Source organism: Staurois parvus, unplaced genomic scaffold, assembly GCF_062004578.1.
Source record: "Staurois parvus isolate SC_StPar_1 unplaced genomic scaffold, SC_StPar_1.0 ptg000795l, whole genome shotgun sequence".
Taxonomy (NCBI): Eukaryota; Metazoa; Chordata; class Amphibia; order Anura; family Ranidae; genus Staurois; species Staurois parvus.
In genome coordinates, this window is record NW_028318591.1 from 1,822,271 (window position 1) to 1,845,674 (window position 23,404).

The 23,404-nt window shown below is 44.9% G+C and overlaps 1 protein-coding gene across 1 annotated transcript in view; it reads left to right on the top strand.

Moving 5' to 3' along the window:
- Window positions 1-23,404, top strand: part of LOC149444262 (galactosylgalactosylxylosylprotein 3-beta-glucuronosyltransferase 1-like) — a 294,915-nt gene that overhangs the window by 265,886 nt on the left and 5,625 nt on the right. Inside the window, exons 4-5 of the mRNA XM_089654742.1 lie at window positions 8,183-8,479; window positions 12,978-13,083. Of these exons, the coding sequence (XP_089510868.1) occupies window positions 8,183-8,479; window positions 12,978-13,064 (384 nt within the window). The 3' untranslated portion in view covers window positions 13,065-13,083. The remainder of the gene's footprint in view (window positions 1-8,182; window positions 8,480-12,977; window positions 13,084-23,404) is intronic.

The following is a 23,404-nucleotide window of genomic DNA, read 5'->3' on the forward strand; positions in this document are numbered from 1 at the left end:
AATTCCCTCAGCCAGCTGGATAAGAAGAGAATTATCTGGGGTCTGTGGAGGTTGGAGAAGTCTCCAAGAAATGTTTCTGCTTTGCAAAGGCTTGTACATAGTTGCTAAGTAGTTTGTCGAGTTCCATTGGGCATCTCCTACATCCCTTACCCCATCCAAGTTCAATACCCCTTAATAAAGCATAAAATCAAGCTCAAGGACTGTTTACTGGCTGTGCAGGACTATAAGGAGACCCAAATCTTCAGCAACTCCTATGGGGGTAGTGCTACACTAAATTTACCAAGCAACCTTATACTAACCACGAGGGTGCTACAGGTACATTTGTTTTAAAAATGCTGTAAGGGTTCCCAAACTCTACTTTTATCCAAAATGCACATACCCCACCCCACAGACTTTAAATACAGATCCAGGCTCTCTAATTTACATGTGTAGTCCTGGAGTTATGTCTATGCCTTGAACAAAGTCAGGGCTACCATAAGAAATCATGGGGCCCTGTACAGTCTGTCTGACAGGGCATTATGCCCCTTCCAACTCTTCTTTTAGCAGTGAGGTAGCGGAGAAAGTAGACTGTGGCAGTAAATCCAGTTTGCCCTTATTGTGATCATAGTCCTAGATGGGACAGCTCCAGAGGTTTGTCGTACAGGACAAACGGCCACCATTCAATATCCTTCAGCTTACCTTCCTAGAAAATCGCTGATTAGTCAGCTTCAGGCTGCAACTGCCCTGCCACATACTACAAGGACACCAAACTGGTGGTCCAGGCAACCACCTGGGAAGTGGGGGTTAGCCATGTAGAAGACATTGATGGAGACAGGGGCTACTTGGGGGCAGGTACAGTGGGGGGGGTGCCCGGCACACCCTGCTGACCAGGGGCGGACTGACCATTTGAAAAATCGGGCACTGCCCGATGGCCCGGGGTCAGTAGGGAGCCCCATGAGATGCCCTTGGTACCTTTTTCATAGGCTTTTTTGAGTTTGGGCAAGGACACAGGGGCCCCATGATCCCCTATTGTCCGGGGGGCCCCATGAGTTGTCAGTCCGCCCTTGCTGCTGACCCAATGAGCCTTGGGCCCAGTATAGAAGGACCACTTGTACCCCCCTATTGGCAGCACTGAGAACACAGGCACCCAGTTGTAAGTACCAGCCAGTAGGGTGGAGGGTGGTATAGTGAGGCGCAGGTCTACCCTGCCTCTGGGGGCACACCAGATAGGAAGGGGCATACAGCATTTCATAAACAAATGTACACCTGTACTTCAAGTCCCCCCATTCTCAACCGCATATTCAGTACACAACATACATTTTAGTGCTTTTCTGTCATTATTAGTAGAATCCCCCTTTAATTTTTGTTTGCTAAAGTTTTGCCGACGATAAAAGTTTATATTTACAGTACAAGGGAAAAGAAATAGAACTTTCAGTCCTCAGAGAAATTCTAATGAAGCAGCCTAATCTTGTAACCCAAATAATTTGGAATCAGCATACAGTTTGATACATTAGCAGCGAGTTCTTACGAGGTTTATTAGAGCCGGAAGGAAGGACCTGCAGGAATTGGAGATACACAAAAAGCAACACAATGATTAATATCTCTCATTAACATATCTGGATCTCCAGCGCTAACTCCCTCTAATCTAGCAGGTGACAGCGCTGGATAACTAGAGCAATTTATCACCGCCGTCCACACCGCCACGAGCACGCAACGCTTTTCTCCCATTGAATAAATGAGCTCAGATGCACAAACAAATTACCCTGATCTACAGTCAAACTATTATACGCGGGAAATAAGTGGTGTGAATAATGGATCTTATTCTGCAATTTGTTGGGTATAATTCACCGATATCGTTCATCTCTTTTGATTTTGTTTTTTTTTTTGTAATGCCGTGTTGTTTGGTATTTTGAAAATATCATGCATATACCAGCGGGTGGGATGCGGTATATATTTTTTATATATTCATTCGTTTGCCAAAAAATGTTCAAGAAAAAAAAATTTCAATTCATTGAAGTTTGATGAATCGGTAACTCCTCTTTTGTGCAAAAAAAAAATACAGCATGTGCAAATGGTACACAAGAAGGGATGGAATGACCATTCGAGCACTGCCCGAGGGCCCGGGGTCAGTAGGGGGCCCCATGAGATGCCCTTGGTACCTTTTCATAGGCTTTTTTGGGTGTGGTTTGAGTGTGGGCGAGGACCAGGGGCGGACTGACCATTTGGAAACTCGGGCACTGCCCAAGGGCCTGGGGTCAGTAAGGGGCCCCATGAGATGCCCCTGGTACCTTTTTCATAGGCTTTTTTGAGTTTGGACAAGGACTCAGGGGCCCCATGATCCCCTATTGCCCAGGGGGCCCATGAGTTGTCAGTCTGCCCCTGGCGAGGACACAGGGGCCCCATGATCCCCTATTGCCCGGGAGCCCCATGAGTTGTCAGTCCGCCCCTGGCGAGGACACAGGGGCCCCATGATCCCCTATTGCCCGGGGGCCCCATGAGTTGTCAGTCTGCCCCTGGCGAGGACACAGGGGCCCCATGATCCCCTATTGCCCGGGAGCCCCATGAGTTGTCAGTCCGCCCCTGGCGAGGACACAGGGGCCCCATGATCCCCTATTGCCCGGGAGCCCCATGAGTTGTCAGTTCCGCCCCTGGCGAGGACACAAGGGCCCCATGATCCCCTATTGCCCGGGAGCCCCATAAGTTGTCAGTCCGCCCCTGTACACAAGCCATATAGTGATTTATTATTATTAACCACTTGACTACCAGGCCAATTCTCACATTTCTTTCATAAATGTAAAAATAAGCATTTTTTTGCTAGAAAATAACTTAGAACTCCTAAACATTAGATATGTTTTAAGCAGAGGCCCTAGAAAATAAAATGGTGGGTGTTGCAATTTTTTATGTCTCACGGTATTTGCGCAGAGTTTTTTCAAACGCAATATTTTGGGGGGAAAATACACTTTTAATGCATAAAAACACAATATAATACTCAATTGTTTGTTAAAATTTAAAAGATGATGTCATGCCCAGTAAATAGACGCCAAACATGTTATGCTGTAAAATTGTGCATGCCTGTGGAATGGCAACAAACTATGTACATTATGTAATCTGTAGGCAACGTTTAAAAAGTCTTTACAGGTCACCACTTTAGTTTTGCAGAGGAGGTCTGGTGCTAGAATTATTGCTCTTCATCTGATGTTCGCAGTATTACCTCAAATAATTTAAATTTAACCTTAAATAATTATTATTATTATTTATTTAATTAAAAACATTTTTACACTGTCCTTTTTTTTAATCCCTTTTCTTGCTATCACAAGGAATGTTTACAATATGCAGTGAGAAGTCCTCTATACGGAGAGATCTGAGTCTATTAGACCCTCTGTAATTTTATGTAAAATTCAATATAATATGGCACCTGGAGGCGCTCTATGCACCATGGGTGTACAGAACGCCCCTGGAAATGTCACTTCCTGCTTGTGTGATTGGCTCACTGATTTTCCCAGAAGTCTGCACCAAGATACACATTTTAAGCATCCCCTGCAATAGAAATTTCTGTTTCGGTGAGAAACTCCCCAAGGGTTTCATATTTGTCTAAAAAGAAATATTTTCAGAAGTTTCATTAAATGGTAACTCTTTTGTGCAAAAATAAAAAGATAATATCGTGTATACAATTGCTACACACGCCATATTGTAATTTATTGTTAATAAAAATGACCTTTCCCTTTCAATCTGCAGCTGCTGTAATTTTTTATAAATTTCAATGCAATATGGCAACCTGGAGGCCTTCTATACAACATTGGTGTACAGAACTCTCCTGGAAATTTAATTTCCTTCTTGTGTGATTGGCTCATGGATTTTCCCAGAAGTCTGCACTAAGATACACATTTTAGGCTTCCCCTGCAATAGGGATTTCAATTTTGGTGGTATTTTCCCCAAGAGTAAACTACTTCAAAAGGGATGCAGACACTGCTGCTTTTCTCATCAGAACACTGTGCCCGGGTTCACACCAATGTGATGAGAGAAATGCTTCAAATCCTGTACGTTTCAGTTGCATCACGTTCATGCGATCTGGTGCGGCTGTCAATAATAAATTGATACCCCGTAACAGATCGCAAAACACAATGCGATTGCCAGAAATCGCATTGCATGGTTGAAAACACCCATGCGATGTGATTCAGGTGCGGATTTAAAAAGAGTCCTGCACCTTTTTGGTGCGGATGCGATGTAATATGGCTCAACTCGCACTGCACAGATATTTGCATGTAATGTATGTGTGAATGTGAGTTAGGGACCTTAGATTGTAAGTTCCTTGAGAGCAGGGACTGATATGAATGTACAATATATACAGTACTGTATATAACAGGGCTTTTTTTTCTCAGAGAATAGGTGCAGGAACTACCCTTTTCTGAGTCACCCATTGTCTGCACCCCCTACCCACCAATGAGCACCGTTCCTTGGTTTCACCCCCTACCCACCACCCAGTCATGGTCTGGGGCTGCTTGAGTGCTGCTGGCACTGGGGAGCTACAGTTCATTGAGGGAACCATGAATGCCAACATGTACTGTGACATACTGAAGCAGAGCAGGATCCCCTTCCTTCGGAGACTGGGCTGCAGGGCAGTATGCCAACATAACGACCCCAAACACACCTCCAAGATGACCACTGCCTTGCTCAAGAAGCTGAGGGTAAAGGTGATGAACTGGCCAAGCATGTCTCCAGACCTAAACCCTATTGAGCATCTGTGGGACATCCTCAGATGGAAGGTGGAGGAGCACAAGGTCTCTAACATCCAACAGCTCGTGATGTCGTCATGGAGGAGTTGAAGAGGACTCCAGTGGCAACTTGTGAAGCTCTGGTGAACTCCATGCCCAAGAGGGTTAAGGCAGTGCTGGAAAATAATGGTGGCCACACAAAATATTGACACTTTGGGCCTTGTCACTTAGGGGTGTACTTACTTTTGTTGCCAGCATTTTAGACATTAATGTCGGTGTGTTGAGTTATTTTGAGGGGACAGCAAATTTACATGTTATACAAGCTGTACACTGACTACGTCACATTGTAGCAAAGTGTCAATTCTTCAGTGTTGTCACATGAAAAGATGGAATCAAATAGATACAAAAATGTGAGGGGTGGACTCACTTTTGGGAGATACTGTGTATATATATTTATTTCAGGTACTTATATAGCACCATCAATTTTACACAGCACTTTTACATATGCATTGTACATTCACATCAGTCCCTAACCCTCACATTCATACATATACATACTAGGGCCAATTTGGACAGGATCCAATTAGCCTACCAGCATGTCTTTGGAGTGTGGGAGGAAACAGGAATAAGCCCACGCAGGCAAAGGGAGAACATGCAAACTCCAGGCAGGTGGTGCTGTGGCTGGGATTTGATCCAACGACCCGAGTACTGCCAGGTGGAAGTGCTAACCATTTAGCCACTGGGCTGCCCATATATGTATAATTTATTTTTTTTTCAGCACAAGCCATTCTACCATTAAGGGCCCATTCACATCTATTCATAGTAGTGATACGTATGTTAATGTGTGCGGTGCAGCAATGTGTGACAATGCACTATCCAGGTAGACTACCCTAAGAGAATAGGTGATGAGGCTGGCCACCTCTATCTCAACAGGGATGAAAGGCGGCTACCAGGAGACCAGCATCCAATCAGATGCAGTTAAAATGTAGGTATTCAGACAGCTGTGAGCACTGGGGCTGCTTGAATACAGTAGATACCACCATACTCATTTAAGAAAGTAGATGGAAACATTATAGATTTTCTCACATTACATTTGCAGGCTCAGCTAAAGGAATATGGTCACGTACGGCTATTTTTCGAGATGCTCAATGTTGGGGTTTACATACAGGGCTGCTGTTAGAAACCATGAGGCTCTATACAGCCAACCTGACAGGCCCCCCCCCCCCAAAAAAGAACAAATACTCAGTTTACCGTGCTTCCGTTATGAATGAACATAGTGAGTGATCAGTACAGATCACTCATTGTGTTCATTCCGGAAAGTAAGAGGCTGGTGAATATGACATATTTACTGGACCCTTCCCCCACTCTCCATCCTGAAGAATCCTTTTGTGTGCTTGTAGCTGTCAGTGGAAAGGAGAGGGAAGCCGGCAGCACTATGGGCGGCACACAGGGGGGCTTGGACAGCAGGGGGAAATGTATTTTGCACAGGGAGGGTGATGGGTGCGGAGGAGAGGAATTACTGGAACCAGTCCCCCGAATGGGTCTCTGCAGCAGCTGAAAGCCAGCAGGAGGAGAAGCCAGCTCTCAGCTACTGCAGAGAGAGCCATACAGTGGTTCAGTTCCAATAATTGCCCACCTGCCGTGCTGATTACCCTCCATGCCCACATTCGATGCACCCAGCTGCCTGGGCCCCCCTGCTGGCCTGGGCCCTATACAGGAGGACTGGTGATACCCCCTTATCCACGGCCCTACATATCCGGCACACCAGTACTAGAAATGGACACTTGTCATATCAAGTTGTAAACAGGGGTGGACTCACAACTCATGGAGCCCCCGGGCAATAGGAGATCATGGGGCTCCTGTGTCCTTGCCTAAACTCAAAAAAGCCTATGAAAAAGGTACCAGGGGCATCTCAGGGGGCCCCCTACTGACCCCGGACCCTCGGGCAGTGCTCGAGTTTCCAAATGGTCAGTCCGCCTCTGGTTGTAAACTAAGAAAATCTTCAGGTCACGTCACTCCTTTGCTTTCCCTAGGCTGTGCATGACCCAAGTCGGTGGGCTGCGCTAAACTGAGTAGAGCGAAATGATCACTTGATATAGCAGGGATTACTGAGCATAGTAAGCCGTACAGACGGAATTCACTTGCATAAAGAGATAGAGCCTAGATGAGGCTGCGGATCGTTGTCACTGCTAACCAAGAAGGACAATTTACTGGCAGGATCAATGGCTATATTCAAGGAATATTACATTAGATTACAAAAAGCAAAGGCATAGATGGTTTTAACATTTTATATGCAGGGCTTTAAAGTCTTTGTTTTGGAAGGGGGTTGGAAACTATTTAAACAGTGCATTAGTAGCCTCCCTGGCGGTATTCCCGAGTGTAGCTCGGGGTAAAGTTTCAGTACCACAAGCGGTAACCCCGAGCTACACTCGGGCTTACCATGCGGCGTTGCTCGGCGATCCCTCGATCACTTACCTTGTCCTGCGCTCCCGCGATGTCCCTCCTGTAGTGTCCCCGGCAATGTCCTCTGGCATCTGTCATCTGGGTTCCGTTCCCTGCGACGTCGGGACGTACGGGGGACAGAACTGGCGGAAAATTTGAAAATGACAAAAAGTGACATTCACTAAATACACTAAAATCACATAGTATAATATTCCTGTATCAAACCATTTCACATACATTTTGTCCCGAGTGCTTTGTCCTGCGCCCTGCCTGCATTTTTACTGTTCTTTCTGCCTGGAAACTTAGATAAAGTCCATGGAATCCAAAAAGCGTCCTTTTAGGACAAAAGCGGTTTTAGACCGGCTAGAAAACAGCGATAGTAAATCAGAACCACTTGCAGAATTGAGTGATAATGATTCGTTGGGGAAATTCATCATCAGACACTGAAAACGATTCTGCGACTTTGCTCAGTGATGTGCGGACTTGGCGCTATATTTCAAATTTCAGTGTTTTTGGTTTGATTATATTATTGAATTAAATTTATTATTATTATATTATTATTTTTTATAATTATTTATTAAATTATAATTTATGATTCCGTGTTTCAAGTTTTATCATACCCAGGATGTTTACTAGACTCTTGTTCGGACAGATTTCAGTGAGTTATTCCTAAAATTTACAGGCCTACAATAAAAAAAATACATATTTCCATGCAAAAAATGTACCGCTTTGAGCACAGAAATATGGACATAATCAGACCGCTAGGGAGGTTAAGTACAGAGCTGCTTACACTGTGGTTGATTTACTAAAACTGGAGAGTGCAAAATCTGGTGCAGCTCTGCATAGAAACCAATCAGCTTCCAGGTTATATTGTCAAAGCTTAATTGAACAAGCTGAAGGTAGAAGCTGATTGGCTCCCATGCACAGCTGCACCAGATTCTGAGTGCACCCGTTTTAGTAAATCTCCCCCAATACTATGTTTTATATCTGCTCAGAGTTCAGCTATATACTGTATTCATACCAATAATATTCCGTTATTTCATACACAGATGCGGTACACACGAACAGTGTCTGTGTGGCCGGTGGCTTTCGTGGGCGGTTTACGGTACGAATCCCCCAGGGTCAGTCCAGCAGGCAGAGTGGTTGGCTGGAAAACGGTGTTTGATCCCAATCGCCCATTTGCCATCGACATGGCCGGCTTTGCCATCAGCCTTCGTCTCATTCTGGAAAGGCCCTATGCCAACTTCAAGCTGGAGGGGGTGAAAGGCGGCTACCAGGAGACCAGCTTACTGAAAGATCTCGTCACCATGGATGGACTGGAAGCCAAGGCCGCCAATTGCACTAAGGTTGGTGTGGAGAGCAAAACAGAAATACTTTCATTAATATTGCTATAACTATCAAACATATGAATCATAAGCTACAGGGAAATGTTTTTTTTTATCCTCCAGGTGCAGATATGTAAAAGATAAGAATATAGTCTTTTATGCAGGCTTTGATATTATCAAAGTGTTCAAAATAATTTCTTAAAGAGAATCTATAGTATTTAATATATTTTTATTGTTTAGTTAGTTATTAAATACAGAACTACAAAATTAATATTTTTTCTTTTGTTTTATTTATTTTCTTTTAATCCCCATGACTTGAAGGTTACACTGGTCTGAGGACTCTCTTCCCGCCCTCATGTGACAGTGCTGGGTGCCTTAGTGGCCAAGCACAAGCGCTGTCACGTAGGAGTAAGGAAGGCGAGTTACATGCTTGACCATGCTATACTTCATTGTTTTATTTATTTTACAATAATGTTATTAGACTTCCTTGTTTTGTCAAAAAAAAGTACTTTTTTTTTACAAAAAAAATATATATTTTTACTCTTTGTACAACAAAGCCAAAATGGTTACAGCAAAGTATGCATACAAATTGATGAAGACCAATAAAGGTCAAATGGAATTACACTCAAACAGCACTATTTTGGCAAAGGTAGTCTTTGTGGGTAAGCGAGGAGAACAAGGGATGAAGGGGATAGGAAGAAGAGAATTGGGAAGGTCATGGGGAATACACATCAGCTAGCAAACCATATGGAATACGGAATATAAAGGTGAAAGGCTCTTGTCTTGTTTTTCTCAAAATTAGACAAAAAGTACCACCATTGTTGGACAATGTTACAAAAAGGAGGGAGAGGAGCCACAGGATGAAAAAAGTTGAAAAGCGATTACTAGTTGGGGAAGACATAGAAGGAGAAAGAAATAAGAGTAAAGGTAGAGTAAAGTAGGTGGGGTATGGGGGGTCCAACCAGGAGAACACAAGTTCTGCATAAGGGTTGGTGAAGGTCTTCCCAAGGGGTATATTTACTTATCACTTCTAAAGTGAATAGAGTGGTGCAACAACAATAGAATGTTAAATATTTGACAGTGGGAATCCCACCAATAATGTGACCCACCCCGAAAGGCTGTTGTCTTGCTTTTCTTGAAATTGGACAGAAACTACAATCGCCATAGTTTGTAGCACTACCCCCTTAGGAGTTGCTGAGTATTTGGGTCCCCCTATAGTCCTGCACAACCAAGCAGCTCCTCAGACAGACTTGCTTTCAGGAGTAAGTAGCCAGTCCTTGGCTATTAGGGGGATTTCAACTTGGATAGGGCAAGGGGTGTGCGGGATTCCCAATGGAACTGAGAAACCGAGGACGACTTCCTGAACTATATACAGTGGTTACAGCAAACAGTCTCCTTTGGGGAGCTAGCTAGCATCTCCTGTAGCATCACCCCAGACCCCAGATAAATCCTTTTCTTTACCCTGGTGTCTGGAGGAATCCTTGAGCAACGGATCCAGTGTCTGCCATGTGAATAGTGCAACAGTCCTGAGTGGCAGGCTAATCCCACTAGAGTGCATCCTTCCCCTTTCTGGCCCAGGAGTTGCAGGTGCACTCACTCAGTCCTTCTCCTGTGCGGCTGATGGGTTGGTGGCTGCTACCAGGTCTTCCATGCTACATAGGTGGTCCTCTCTCTTTCCTCATTCAAAGCTCCACTGCCTGTAGGTGAACCCCTCTCTATCTGGGCCCCCTCACAGGCTCTTACCTCCAGCCTCACATCCTCTCTATCTTCCACCCAAACTCTCCGACAGCTGAGCAGCCGCAGTTACTTTTAAAGGTTGTCCTGGCCCCTTGCCAAGCCTCATCTTGGGGATTTGCCAAGATCCTCTTTAAGTGCAGACCAGCCACTCCTCAGATCCACCCACTGCTTCTAGACCTTTCTCCAAAGTTCTAGAGCAGGGGAAAATTCCAAAAGGCTGATCTGCAGAGCACCTCAGCTCTGACTGCAATTTGACCCCTGATAGCTATCACACCCAGACTGCTACTCAGCCCTCCTTGCTAACAAGTGGAGTCTAGCTCCCCATAGCTGACTAGAAGAGTGCTACAGTTATAAAAAGGAGCTAGAGGAGCCACAGGTTGAAAAAAAAACAGTTGAAAAAGGGGTTACTAGGAGAGGATGAAAAAGAGGGAGAAGTAAATAAGAGAAAATACTGGGTAAAGTGGGTGGCGTATGAGGGGGCTCCAACCAAGTGAGCACAAGCTCCACAAACGTTCCAAGGGTTGATAGCATAAGCAATCAACAATCTACTCTTGGCAACTGGTAGTGGTCTTTCTAAAGGGTAGTTTTATTTTTCACTCCCAAAGTGAACGAAGTGGTGTAAGAAAGAATGGTCTGTAAGTAAGTGCCACTGGTGGACCCACCAATAAAGTGAAGCTGCTGTATTGCCCTTATGGCCAATGCACAGGTTAATTTTTAAACCCTATAAACATCCCCAAGTGACACAAGCTCTACAAAATATTCTCGTTACGATTTCCTCCCACACAGTTTTTCCCCTATGAGCAATACCATGTCCGAAGCTGGTGCCATTTGGGAAGCCATCTGGATGCTATTAGTAATGTAACAGTTGGAGAACCTGCTGGCCATTGTTTAATTCCAGGAAAGTATCATTAGAACAAAGATGGAATTTTTCTGAAGTGCAATTGTCGCTGTCGTTTTATGAGTTACGGAAAATGTTGTGAATAATCATCTCCTTCTTCTAAAACAACAACAACATAAATTAGGAATAGTTCCTATAGACCTACAGAGATGTCTAAAAGTTTCTGATAGCTTGTAGTTCTGATAAAATTACACAAATGTCCTTTGGGGAAATCTTTATAAGCAGCCAAATGATAATATACTTATTATAGGAAAGAGGACAGGGGCAACGGGAGGTGCCAGGAAAGAGCATGAGGGACGGACAGCAGGGTGGGTGGGAAAGAGCATGGGGGCCAGAGAGTTCAGGGTGGGCTGGAGAGCACACAGGTGACAGCATATAAAAATCTGGATAGGAGGAGCACCGGGGGCGGCTGTATATATAGAAACCTAGCTCTCCATGTTCCTCTTGTAGCCACTGAATGCTGGCTTCTCCTTCTCTCCCTCCCACAAACATTCAGCGGCTGAAGGAACTTGGTGAGCTTGGTTCCTCCTATCCAGGTGTACAGAGGGTCCTGCAGCTTAGAGCCGGGTCACAATTGCAACCCCTGTAATTACGCCTCTGCTGGATATATTTGGACTAACCAACTCGGCCATGGCTCTACAGGTCCACAAACCTGACTGATGCTACTGGCCAGATTCAATAGGGATCCCTCTAGTAAAGTGGACTGCTTTGCCAGTGCAGAGGGATAGGGTCCTTAGCCTCTCGTTAACTCCAACCAGAGAAACTTAGGGCTTACACTGGGCTCTTTTCTTGAGAATGGGCTATAAGTAAGTGCCACTGGTGGACCCACCAATAAAGTGAACCTGCTGTATTGCCCTTATGGCCAATGCACAGGTTAAATTTTAAACCCTATAAAATGGCAGAGGTGTGAAGCGAAAACTAGAAGCATCTGGGGAGGTTGGCAGTTAAAGTAAAACTAAACCCTATTATCCTTTACAGACAAGGAAGCTGCCATCTTAGCCTTAGCTTTATCTAGAGTTGCATGGTAAAACACATGGGCTAAGGACAGCATTGAGCAGATTCTCCCATAATGCTCCTCTCAGGCAGACCTTGCCTTGGCAGACAGTTTAATTCAAACAGAGAGGGGTAGCCAGCCTCATTATCTATTCTCATAGGTTAGTCCACCTGGGTAGTGTGTTGGAAGGTTCAAGCTTGCCTGCCACTAGACGGCTCTGTTCCCATTATAGTACCATAAGAAGGAAGTTACAAGCAGGTGATAGCTTTCCTTTTACAGAAGTCCCTCCTCTAGTGATGTCAGGGGTTTAGTGAGTGCCCATATAAAGGCCAGCTGTGGGAGAGTCCCAGTAGTCTGGGGCATAGCAGCAAGATACCTCAGAGCTGATAAGATATAGTCTTCTGCAGAGCTGAACTAAATGGTCCGTTGTATGGCTGAAGTTCCAGGCGAGGTGGTACAGAACACAAAAGGAACACCTTCTTCTGAAGGTCCTGAAGTCGTTTAGGCCAGGCCAGAGTAATCTGATGTAAGTAGTGACGAAGCCTAGGAATGAGCGTGCCATCTGGATACCCATCTGGGCAGATCTATGGAAGGGACATTGGAACGAGACTGGTATACTAATGAGAGCACCTTGATTCTACTTGATGTGCTGTGATCCCAAATCTGTGGCGCTCCCAACGGCAAGAGGAGGAGTCACATGACTGGAGCTGAAGGTTCTCTTTGTAATGATAAAAGGTTTTGTGTATTCTGTGGCTGTAACATGTCAGGTTTTTATCCAGGCAGACTTTAGTTAGCGATAGCTCTACTTTCATCTCTTATGAGATCTCGAAGCGTTGGCTGTGCAGTTTGCCGACCTGTAGACTAATGATGCCTTATCCTCTCCTGTATAGGTTTTGGTCTGGCACACCAGGACTGAAAGACCTACTTTGGTCAATGAAGGGAAAAGAGGATTTACTGACATGAACATTGAAGTGTAGACATGGAACGTATTGCTGCGTAAGTGTTGCCAAAGAAGTTGTATTTTCAAACTCAATCTAACCCTCCATAGAAAAAAATGCATTAAAAAAATTGTTTTTCTGAGTTTTGCTTCACAACTAAGACCAGATTCACATTGGGGTTGATTTACTAAAACTGGAGAGTGAAAAATCTGGTGCAGCTGTGCATGGTAGCCAATCAGCTTCTAACGTCAGCTTGTTCAATCAAGCTTTGGCAATAAATCTGGAAGCTGATTGGTTTCTATGCAGAGCTGCACCAAATTGTGCACTCTCCAGTTTTAGTAAATCAACTCTATTTTGTGGTAAGGCACGCTCGATAATACTCACTTATACATTTAGATTGGCCTGTCAACTCACCACAATGCAGGTTATAACACATCTGCACCTTTTTCCAAACATAGATGATCAGGGCTTTTTTTCTCAGAGAATATGTGCAAGAACCAGGGGCGGGCTGACCATTTGGAAACTCGGGCACTGCCCAAGGGCCTGGGGTCAGTAGGGGGCCCCATGAGATGCCCCTGGTACCTTTTTCATAGGATTTTTGAGTTTGGGCAAGGACACAGGGGCCCCATGATCCCCTATTGCCCGGGGGCCCCATGAGTTGTCAGTCCGCCCCTGGCAGGAACCCGCCCTTTCTGAGTCCCCCCTTGTCTCCGCCCCCTAACCTCCTCTGAGCACCATCCTTTGGTTCTACCCCCTTCCCACCTCCTAGTCCCACCCCTTTTGGAGAATACAAAACCAAGTACAATTTTGTGGTGCTTAATAATTTGCATGGAATTTGATGATAACAAGAAAAGCAGTAAAATAGATCCCCTGCAGCCTGCAACAATAGATCACCCCAGCAACAATAGACCCCACCCCAAAAAAAGTAGATCCCCTACAGAACAATAGACTCCCTAACCAATAATGGACCCACCCCAGCAACAATAGGCCCCCAAAAATAGACCCTACCCTACTCCAGCATCAAGAGACCCCTGCAGCAACAATAGAGCCAACACCAGCAACAATAGATCCCCCACACAACAACAATGGACCACCCACAACAAAACTTCACCCCCAGCAATAAAAGATCTACTCCAGCATCAATATACACCCCCTTTCCCCCGAGCAGCAACAGCAGATCTCCCAGAAACTTCTTCCTCAACAGGAGTTCCCTACCAGCAATATAAGACACCCCAGCAACAATAGATCCCCCACCAGCAAAAAGAGACCCTTGCACAAAAAAAGTTTCCCACTGGTGACAATAGATACCCCAGCAGCCAGCATTAATAAATCCTCCAGCAGACCCCTTGCCATTTCACACGTTCAGTGCTGGAGGTGCTGGAACTGCATTCCCTCACGTTCTCGCTGAAACAAAGCCCTGCAGATGATATTCACATCTCCGCCTTTTGTTGCACTAAAATGCATGTGCAATTGGTGTGCTATCTCTGTGTGTTGGGGTTCCATTTAAATTGAAGGGCAGTGCAGCACATCATACACAGATCTGTGCGTTCATACACATTGTGGCAATAATGCCTTGTAAATCACCACAGCCTATGTCTACATTCATGTGCCTCCCTCTTAGATTGTAAGCTCCCAGGATCAGGCCCTCCTATCCCTCTTGTATTGAACTGCATTGTTGCTGTATTGTCTCCCGTTATATTGTACAGCGCTGAGCAAACTGTTGGCGCTATATAAATCCTGTATAATAATAATAATAATAATAATAATATATAAATCCTGTATAATAATAATAATATAAATCCTGTATAATAATAATAATATTGTGCATCTTCTTTATAATAAAGGCTAAGTTCACCTTTAGCAAAAAGCACATCATACTGTCCCAGACAGGTATAGCAGCACATTGTACTAAACCTACCTTTAAGTTTAAAGAATACAGGCCAAAGCCACATTAAAGTGAAGCTTTCCTAAAATCTTCTACACACTGTGGTGGCTCAGTTCGCAGTTATTGCAGGAACATATCAGCAGTTGGGACCAGCACCCCGTAGTGCCACGGGAGGAAGCACCACCCTGTTCTTTCAGGCCGCACAGGCGTGGTGTGAAGTTTACCCTGCCACCCATTGTGCACCCAAACGACTGTGCACCCAAAGGAATAGGACTGTACCCCCTCTTGCGGCACTAGGGGGAGCTGAACCCAATGACTGCTCAGTCCCTACTTGGAGCCATCACAGGCTGTAGAAGGCTTTGTTTTAATGTGATTTTGGCTAAATTATTTTAAACAAAAGGGAGTCCCGGTTAAAAGGTATATACCCATATATATAGGACAGGATACTGTGTTTTTTGGTAAAGGTGAACTGACCCTTTATCCCCCCTGGCAGTATTCCCGAGTGTAACTCGGGGTAAAGTTTCAGCACCACAAGCGGTAACCCCGAGCTACACTCGGAAATACACTGCAGCGTTGCTCCGGGATCCCTCGATCACTTACCTTGTCCTGCGCTCCCGTGATGTCCCTCCTGCAGTGTCCCAGGCAATGTCCTCCGGCCGATGCCGGCATCTGTCATCTGGGTTCCGTCCCCTGCGAGCGTCGGGACGTACGGGGGATGGAACAGAAGTAAATTTGAAAATGACAAAAAGTGACATTCACTAAAATCACATAGTAAAACATTCCTGTATCAAACCATTTCACATACATTTTGTCCCGAGTGCTTTGTCCGGCGCCCTGTCTGCATTTTTACTGTTCTTTCTGCCTGGAAACTGAGAAACGTCCATGGCGTCCAAAAAGCGTCCCTTTAGGTCAAAAGCGGTTTTAGACCGGCTAGAGAACAGCGATAGTAAATCAGAACCACTTGCAGAATTGAGTGATAATGATTCGTGGGGGGAATTCCTCATCAGACACTGAAAACGATTCTGCGACTTTGCTCAGCGATGTGCGAACTTGGCGCTCTATTTCACATTTCAGTGTTTTTGCTTTGATTATATTATTGAATTAAATGTAATATTATTCTATTATTATTTTTTATGATTATTTATTAAATTATAATTATGATTTCGTGCTTCAAGTTTCATCATACCCGGGATGTTTACTAGACTCTTGTTCGGACAGATTTCAGTGAGTTATTCCTAAGAATTACAGGTTTACAATATAAAACGCCAAATTTCCATGCAAAACAATGGTACCGCTTTCAACACCAAAAATCTGAAATAATCATACCGCCAGGGAGGTTAAGGGCTCATGTACACTGCAGCTGAAAAAAATCACGTTTAGGAGCTGTTCAGCGTTTTTTTCAGCAGCCCCTGAACTCTCCCTAATGTTTTCCTATGTGTCCATGTAAACATCGTCGTTTACAGGCATTTGAGTTTACAGTCGTTTTTTTTCATGCAAAAAAATTGCGTTCACCAGTCGAATTTATCAGCGTTTCAAACGCAAAACACTTGCAAACAAGTGTAAACGCGGCTAACCGTATTTATAGGCACTTGCGGTTGAATTTTTTTTTTTAACTCTTCCATTTCCAGATGCTGTGCAGAGCCTTTTTTCACCATGAAAAATGCATGCAAAGAGTTTTCCCAGTACTCAAATGGACCCGGTACACCATACTTTGAGGTTTCGCAAGACACGGCTGCAATAATTTCTGCACAGAAATGAGCTGGAACACATCCAAACACCACAAAAAAATCTAATCTCAACAAATACTGCTCTCTCTGCTTCTGCTCTCTCAATTTCTCTCAAAATGTCGGAAATAGTAAATTTTTTACTGTTTTTCAGTGCATTCTGGGCATTTTGGAAGGTCTCCTGAGGTTATCTTTAAAAATCGCTTCTAAACGCAACCCCCATAAATACGGTATGCAAACGCGGCTAAACAGACGTTTTTTGTATTTCAATGATTATTATTAGTTTATAAACATTTTTAAAAAAAACAGTAGCAACAAGACACACCCATGCCGGGGCCATCAATTGCACATAAAAAAATTTAAAAAACAGTGTTCTAACACCAACAGAGCAAAAGGTGCGCACACACAGGGGCTATCAATGGCACATAAATGACAAAAACATTGGTATAACATTAACAATAACTCAAACCTAAGGCAGCTATCCACCGCCACACCAAAAACAAACAGAAATAGAAAAGGAAACAGACGTTTTTTAACCTACGTTTTCCAGCAGTCAGTTTCCATCGTTCAAAAGTGTCCCGTGTACATGGAGCCAGGGGCGGACTGACCATTATGGTACTTGGGCACTGCCCGAGGGCCCAGGGTCATTAGGGGGCCCCACGAGATGCCCCTAGTACCTTTCAAAGGCTTTTTTTTTGGTGTTTTTTTGAATGTGGGTGAGGACACAGGGGCCCCATGATCCCCTATTGCCCGAGGGCCCCATGAGTTGTCAGTCCGCCCCTACAAGGAGCCTAAGACATCTGCATGGCACATTTTATATACATAGACCCCTAAGTTAGATGTGAGGACCTGGTGACACTGGCAGTCAAGCTAAGGGTGCAGATGTGAAGCAGCGACATCCTTTAGTGCAGCCTTTGGTCCCTTTCTCCTAGAAGACTTTTGGAATTCCAAACTGCTGACAACAACACTGAAATGTAGATGCAGCTCGGGGCATCTGAATTATGAAATCTGGTCCAAATCCAACATCCTCTGCATTACGGGATCAACTTTATTCTACACCTGGCCATACTTTGTACTGAAGGAAGAGGTAATATGGACACAAACACAACCCCTGCACCAGGACCTGGTGTGAAATTATCTCATTTATTTATTTCAGGTACTTATATAGTGCCATCAATTTACACAGCGCTTTACACATACATTATATATTCACATCAGTCCCTAACCCTCAAGGGGTGTACAATCTAAGGTCCCTAACTTGCATTCATACATACACATACTAGGGCCAATTTATACAGGAGCCAATTCACCTACTAGCATGTCTTTGGAGTGTGGGAGGAAACTGGAGTACCCAGCGGTACCCCCTTGATGACGTCGGTGTGACGAAGCCGGTTGGGCGTGGCCTACTTGATGTGGACGTTAGAGAGCCTTGTTGTTCTGTGCTGTATGGGAGAGATCCGCGGTGAGCTCTGGTGAGTTCATTTAATCTCCTTTGGTGGTGGATTTTTCACAGGGAGAACATGCAAACTCCAGGCAGGTGGTGCCGTGGTTGGGATTCGAACCAACGACCCTAGTACTGCCAGGTGGAAGTGCTAACCATTTAGCCACAGTGCTGCCCTGAAATTTTTGGCAAAACTCATCAGAAAACACTGAGTGGAGAAACTGCCCAGAGTAGCTATATTTATTTTACAGAAATATTTGGGGGTATCAGAAAAGGTGGTCTCACTTTCCACAGTAAAGCATCTAGCAAGTAGAGAAAACACAAAAGCAGATGCCTTATGAACAATTGAGCAAAGTGCCTTTTTCAGTCTGCTGTCGGGTTGCTATATTCCTCCAGATTAGCTAGATAACAAGAGTTGCATTGTGCGGCAAGCTTGCCTCTCTGCCCCCAGGCTTTGCACACGCTGCCAGTGTGCACGGGTACACCGGGGAGTTTTTCAAAGCTTTGAGTCCTGAGGAGCAGAGCATGTTTCTGTAATTAGTTAAAACATTAATTAATGCTGACTTAGCTGTCCTGTGTCTGTTCACGGGAGACGCACCAATATTTCGAGTCTTTCCCAGAATTCTGTTTTTAAGAGCAACCTGTTCCAAAGATGTATGTGATGTATCACCGCCGAGCTCTCCTTTGAAAAAAAACACAAAGTTAAAGTGCATGTTAGCATGCTGTTTATAGAAACATAGGCGCAATGACCGTTTTCATACATTATACTGTGATTATCAGTTCTGCCACTAGATGGTAGTGTTACTTTTAATGCATGCATGATGTAATATTCTTCCTGGTGGAATGAAACGGCTATGATGTAATTTCCTGTCTCTGGGTGCTTGTTGGTTTCCAATAAAAACAAGAAGGGCTCAGCCATGGGTCCAGCACCAGCCCAGTTGGTAATTTTCAACAGCTTTCCAACAGTAGACCCAAAGCTTTTTTTGGGAGGGGATGGAAGCCCTGTAAGGTTTTTAGTGCTGTCTGTATCCCTGCTAGGATACTCAGCTGTATTAAATGCATTCTTCTCCTCCATTTTTACAAAGGAAAAGGAAGGCGTGGTGAACGCCTATAGGAGCGCAGAGAGTAAATAGAGGCTAAACACAAGGAATCCCATGTACGAGCGCTTATTGGGGGACTTGGGTTCAGGAAGGGTGCCAGTAAGACACAAAACAGACAAATAGTCCACAGGGCAACAATGTATCACAGCACTGATACAGCATCTACAGAAAGGCAATAGGGCACAGCAAAAGGGAACCAGGTCCACAGGGTAACTGGAAGGCCCAGCAAGGGAGAACGATCTTCAGGGTGACAATATGGGACAGCAAAGAGGAAATAGTCCACAGGGCAGCCAAAAGGTACAACAAGGGTTGAATGATCTCCAGGATGGCAATATGGGACAGCAAAGGGGAAATAGTCCACAGGATAGCCAGAAGGTACAGCAAGGGTTGAATGATCCTCAGGACAGCAACATGGGACAAAAAAAGGGAAATAGTTGACAGGACCGCCAGAAGGTACAGCAAGGGTTGAATTATCCTCAGGACAGCAATATGGGACAACAAAGGGAAATAGTCCACAGGACCGCCAGAAGGTACAGCAAGGGTTGAATGATCCTCAGGACAGCAATATGGGACAACAAAGGGAAATAGTCCACAGGACCGCCAGAAGGTACAGCAAGGGTTGAATGATCCTCAGGACATCAATATGGGACAACAAAGGGGTATAGTCTACAGGGCAACTAGAAGGTACAGCAAGGGTTGAATGATCCTCAGGACATCAATATGGGACAACAAAGGGGGTATAGTCTACAGGACCACCAGAAGGTACAGCAAGGGTTGACTTATCCTCAAGACAGCAATATGGGACAACAAAGGGAAATAGTCCACAGGACCGCCAGATGGTACAGCAAGGGTTGAATGATCCTCAGGACATCAATATGGGACAGCAAAGGGAAATAGTCCACAGGGCAACCAGAAAGTACAGCAAGGGCTGAATGATCCTCAGGACATCTGGCACACATGGCAGGATTCAGGGTCAGAGTGGAGTTTGGCCGGGGTTAAGTCCTTAGTACAAAGGGCAGGGCTCCAGGCAGAACAGAACTTGGCACGGCAGGGGTTAAATCAAGCACACAGGGCACACAGCACAGAAGAGTAGGACTTTGGACTTTGACATAGCGGGGTTAAGTCCTTACAGGCCAGCAGCTGAAAGCAACCAGGTGGAGAGGGCTTGGGGCTGGTAGCAGAGGCAGGGCATGCGGGGGTTGAGTCCACAGGTTCCAGGAAAGGGAGCTGTCGGAGGCTGGCTGCAGCACAGCACCTCATACAGCACAGCAGCAAAAAAAGCAGGGTACAACAACAGGGAACAGTCCACAGGGCAACAGCAGGCACAGCAAGGGGCAGGGATCGTCCAGGCAGAAATAGGGTACAGCCAAGTTTAAGTGTCCAGCACACAGGGCAGAGATCCTTCACAGGCCAGTGTTGGGTCCTCAGAGGGCTGGGTGTCCATCCTGGCTGCTGCTTCGGGATTACACAGGTAGCAGGTGTGAGGGAAGTAAAGGTACAGCAAGAAGAAATAGCCTGCAGAGAAGCATTGTGAAACCAAAGTGTCTGGCTTTTTGTACACTATACAATGCTGTCTGCACTACCTGCTGAGATCTGCCTCATCCCCTATCCCCTGTGGGGGCACAGGATCTTATAGATCAATTATGCCGATACGTCGACTGCTTTATACACTGGCGGTTTCAACAAAACCAATACAAACAAAAAAAATAATATTTCTGCCCTCCACTTCAGAGGGGTATAATAAAGGGAACTGTATGGTTAGCAGCACAACACAGAATGTACCCTTGTAGTTACAGAAGCCAGTGTCCATAAAAGACTTGAAAATCTTGATGTGAATAAATCCCAGAGACCAGATGGCTTACACTTGAGAGTCCGCAAAGAACTTCATATTATCACCAGCCCATTATTCCTTATCTTTAAGGACAGCTTACTGACTGGAATGGTACCACCAATAGCAAAAAGGGCTGAATTATATACCTGGGAACTACAGACCAGTCAGCCTAACATAAATAGTATGTAAACTATTGGAGAGGATGATAATGGACCATATCCAAGAATTTGCTGATGAAAACCAGCATGGATTTTTTATTATTATTATACAGTATTTATAAAGCGCCAATAGTTCGCTCAGCGCTGTACATTACAAAGGGGGACAGAACATGTGACAGAACAATAACAATGCAAAACATGAGGGGATCGAGGGCCCTGCTCTTTCGAGCTTACAATCTAGGAGGGAGGGGATGGTGGCACAGGAGGAGAAAGCTGTGGGGGATGGAGTGGTAGGAGGAGTGGAGGAGGTCAGCAAGTTAGCAGGGGGTGGGGTAGGCTTTCCTGCCAGGCCAACCTGTTAACATTCTAAGGGGAAATGAGCTATAATCTGCATAGAGGTGATATAATTAACAATAAGGTGGGTTTCAACCGTGAGAAAATAGTGAATTCTGTGTCAAACAGCCCGCACAATCTCGGCCCACAGTGATTCCCTCTATAACATATAATTGCTGTTTATAGACGGTAAAGGCAAAAAATGCAGTCCACAGTAGATATAGATACATAAACACGTTTTAGAGGACACACATGCTCCTGTGCTCATGCAAAGTGGTAGGTGATAATCCTTGTATGGCTAGCATGCCCGCTCACCTTCCCCCTGCGACCCACAGGGGCCAAATAGCCTTACGGGTCACACCTTGACCCTATGCATTTTCTCCAGGTGCAAGACACTCTTCACTCTCCAATGCTCTCTCCTTCACCATCTGCTATTCCCCCTGAATAGGTACCGCTGTGCATGTACTCAAAAGCTCATGGGATGGTGACAATCATGAAACAAAAACACAAAGATCCTCCATAGTGCAAAACTGTATATCACGTTTATTCCGTTTAAAACCGCCAAGTTGCAACTCACATTTCAGCAGACGAAATTTCACTTGTGACACCTCTCATGGGTGTACTGAGGCACTCTGGTGTAGCAAAATGGCGCCAACCCGGAAGTGCGTCACCACGTCACTACGTCACATCTACGCGTTACGCCACGCCCCTCGTAGCTTCGTCAGGAACGTTCCTGACGAAGCTACGAGGGGCGTGGCGTAACGCGTAGATGTGACGTAGTGACGTGGTGACGCACTTCCGGGTTGGCGCCATTTTGCTACACCAGAGTGCCTCAGTACACCCATGAGAGGTGTCACAAGTGAAATTTCGTCTGCTGAAATGTGAGTTGCAACTTGGCGGTTTAAACGGAATAAACGTGATATACAGTTTTGCACTATGGAGGATCTTTGTGTTTTTGTTTCATGATTGTCACCATCCCATGAGCTTTTGAGTACATGCACAGCGGTACCTATTCAGGGGGAATAGCAGATGGTGAAGGAGAGAGCATTGGAGAGTGAAGAGTGTCTTGCACCTGGAGAAAACGCATAGGGTCAAGGTGTGACCCGTAAGGCTATTTGGCCCCTGTGGGTCGCAGGGGGAAGGTGAGCGGGCATGCTAGCCATACAAGGATTATCACCTACCACTTTGCATGAGCACAGGAGCATGTGTGTCCTCTAAAACGTGTTTATGTATCTATATCTACTGTGGACTGCATTTTTTGCCTTTACCGTCTATAAACAGCAATTATATGTTATAGAGGGAATCACTGTGGGCCGAGATTGTGCGGGCTGTTTGACACAGAATTCACTATTTTCTCACGGTTGAAACCCACCTTATTGTTAATTATATCAGCGCTGCATCAATATTGATTATTTGTATATATATATGTCCATTTAAAAGGTGAGGATTGGATGTTGGCAGCTGTCTTTATATTATATATTGTAAACGTAGTAGCGCAGGTGGATTTACTACTTATTTTAATCTGCATAGAGGAATACCTGTGGATGTGGGGTATCTGGATTTCACCAAAGCATTTGATACAGTACCCCATAAAAGATTAATTTACCAGTTGAGGTCTGTTGGCATTGACGATAGTGTATGTACCACATCCAGAGGGTGATGATAAATAGCGTATTTTCTGAATGGTCTACAGTTGTAAGTGGGGTACATCAAGGCTCTGTCCTGGGTCCCATTTTATTAAACTTGTGCATAAATAAAATGATATTGAGGTTGGTATAGATAGTTCAATCTCAGTGTTTGCTGATGATACAAAGCTGAGCAGGGTTATATCTTCACAACAGGATATAACAACTTTACAAGAAGACCTACTCATAATACAGGGGTGGGAACTATATGGCAAATGAGGT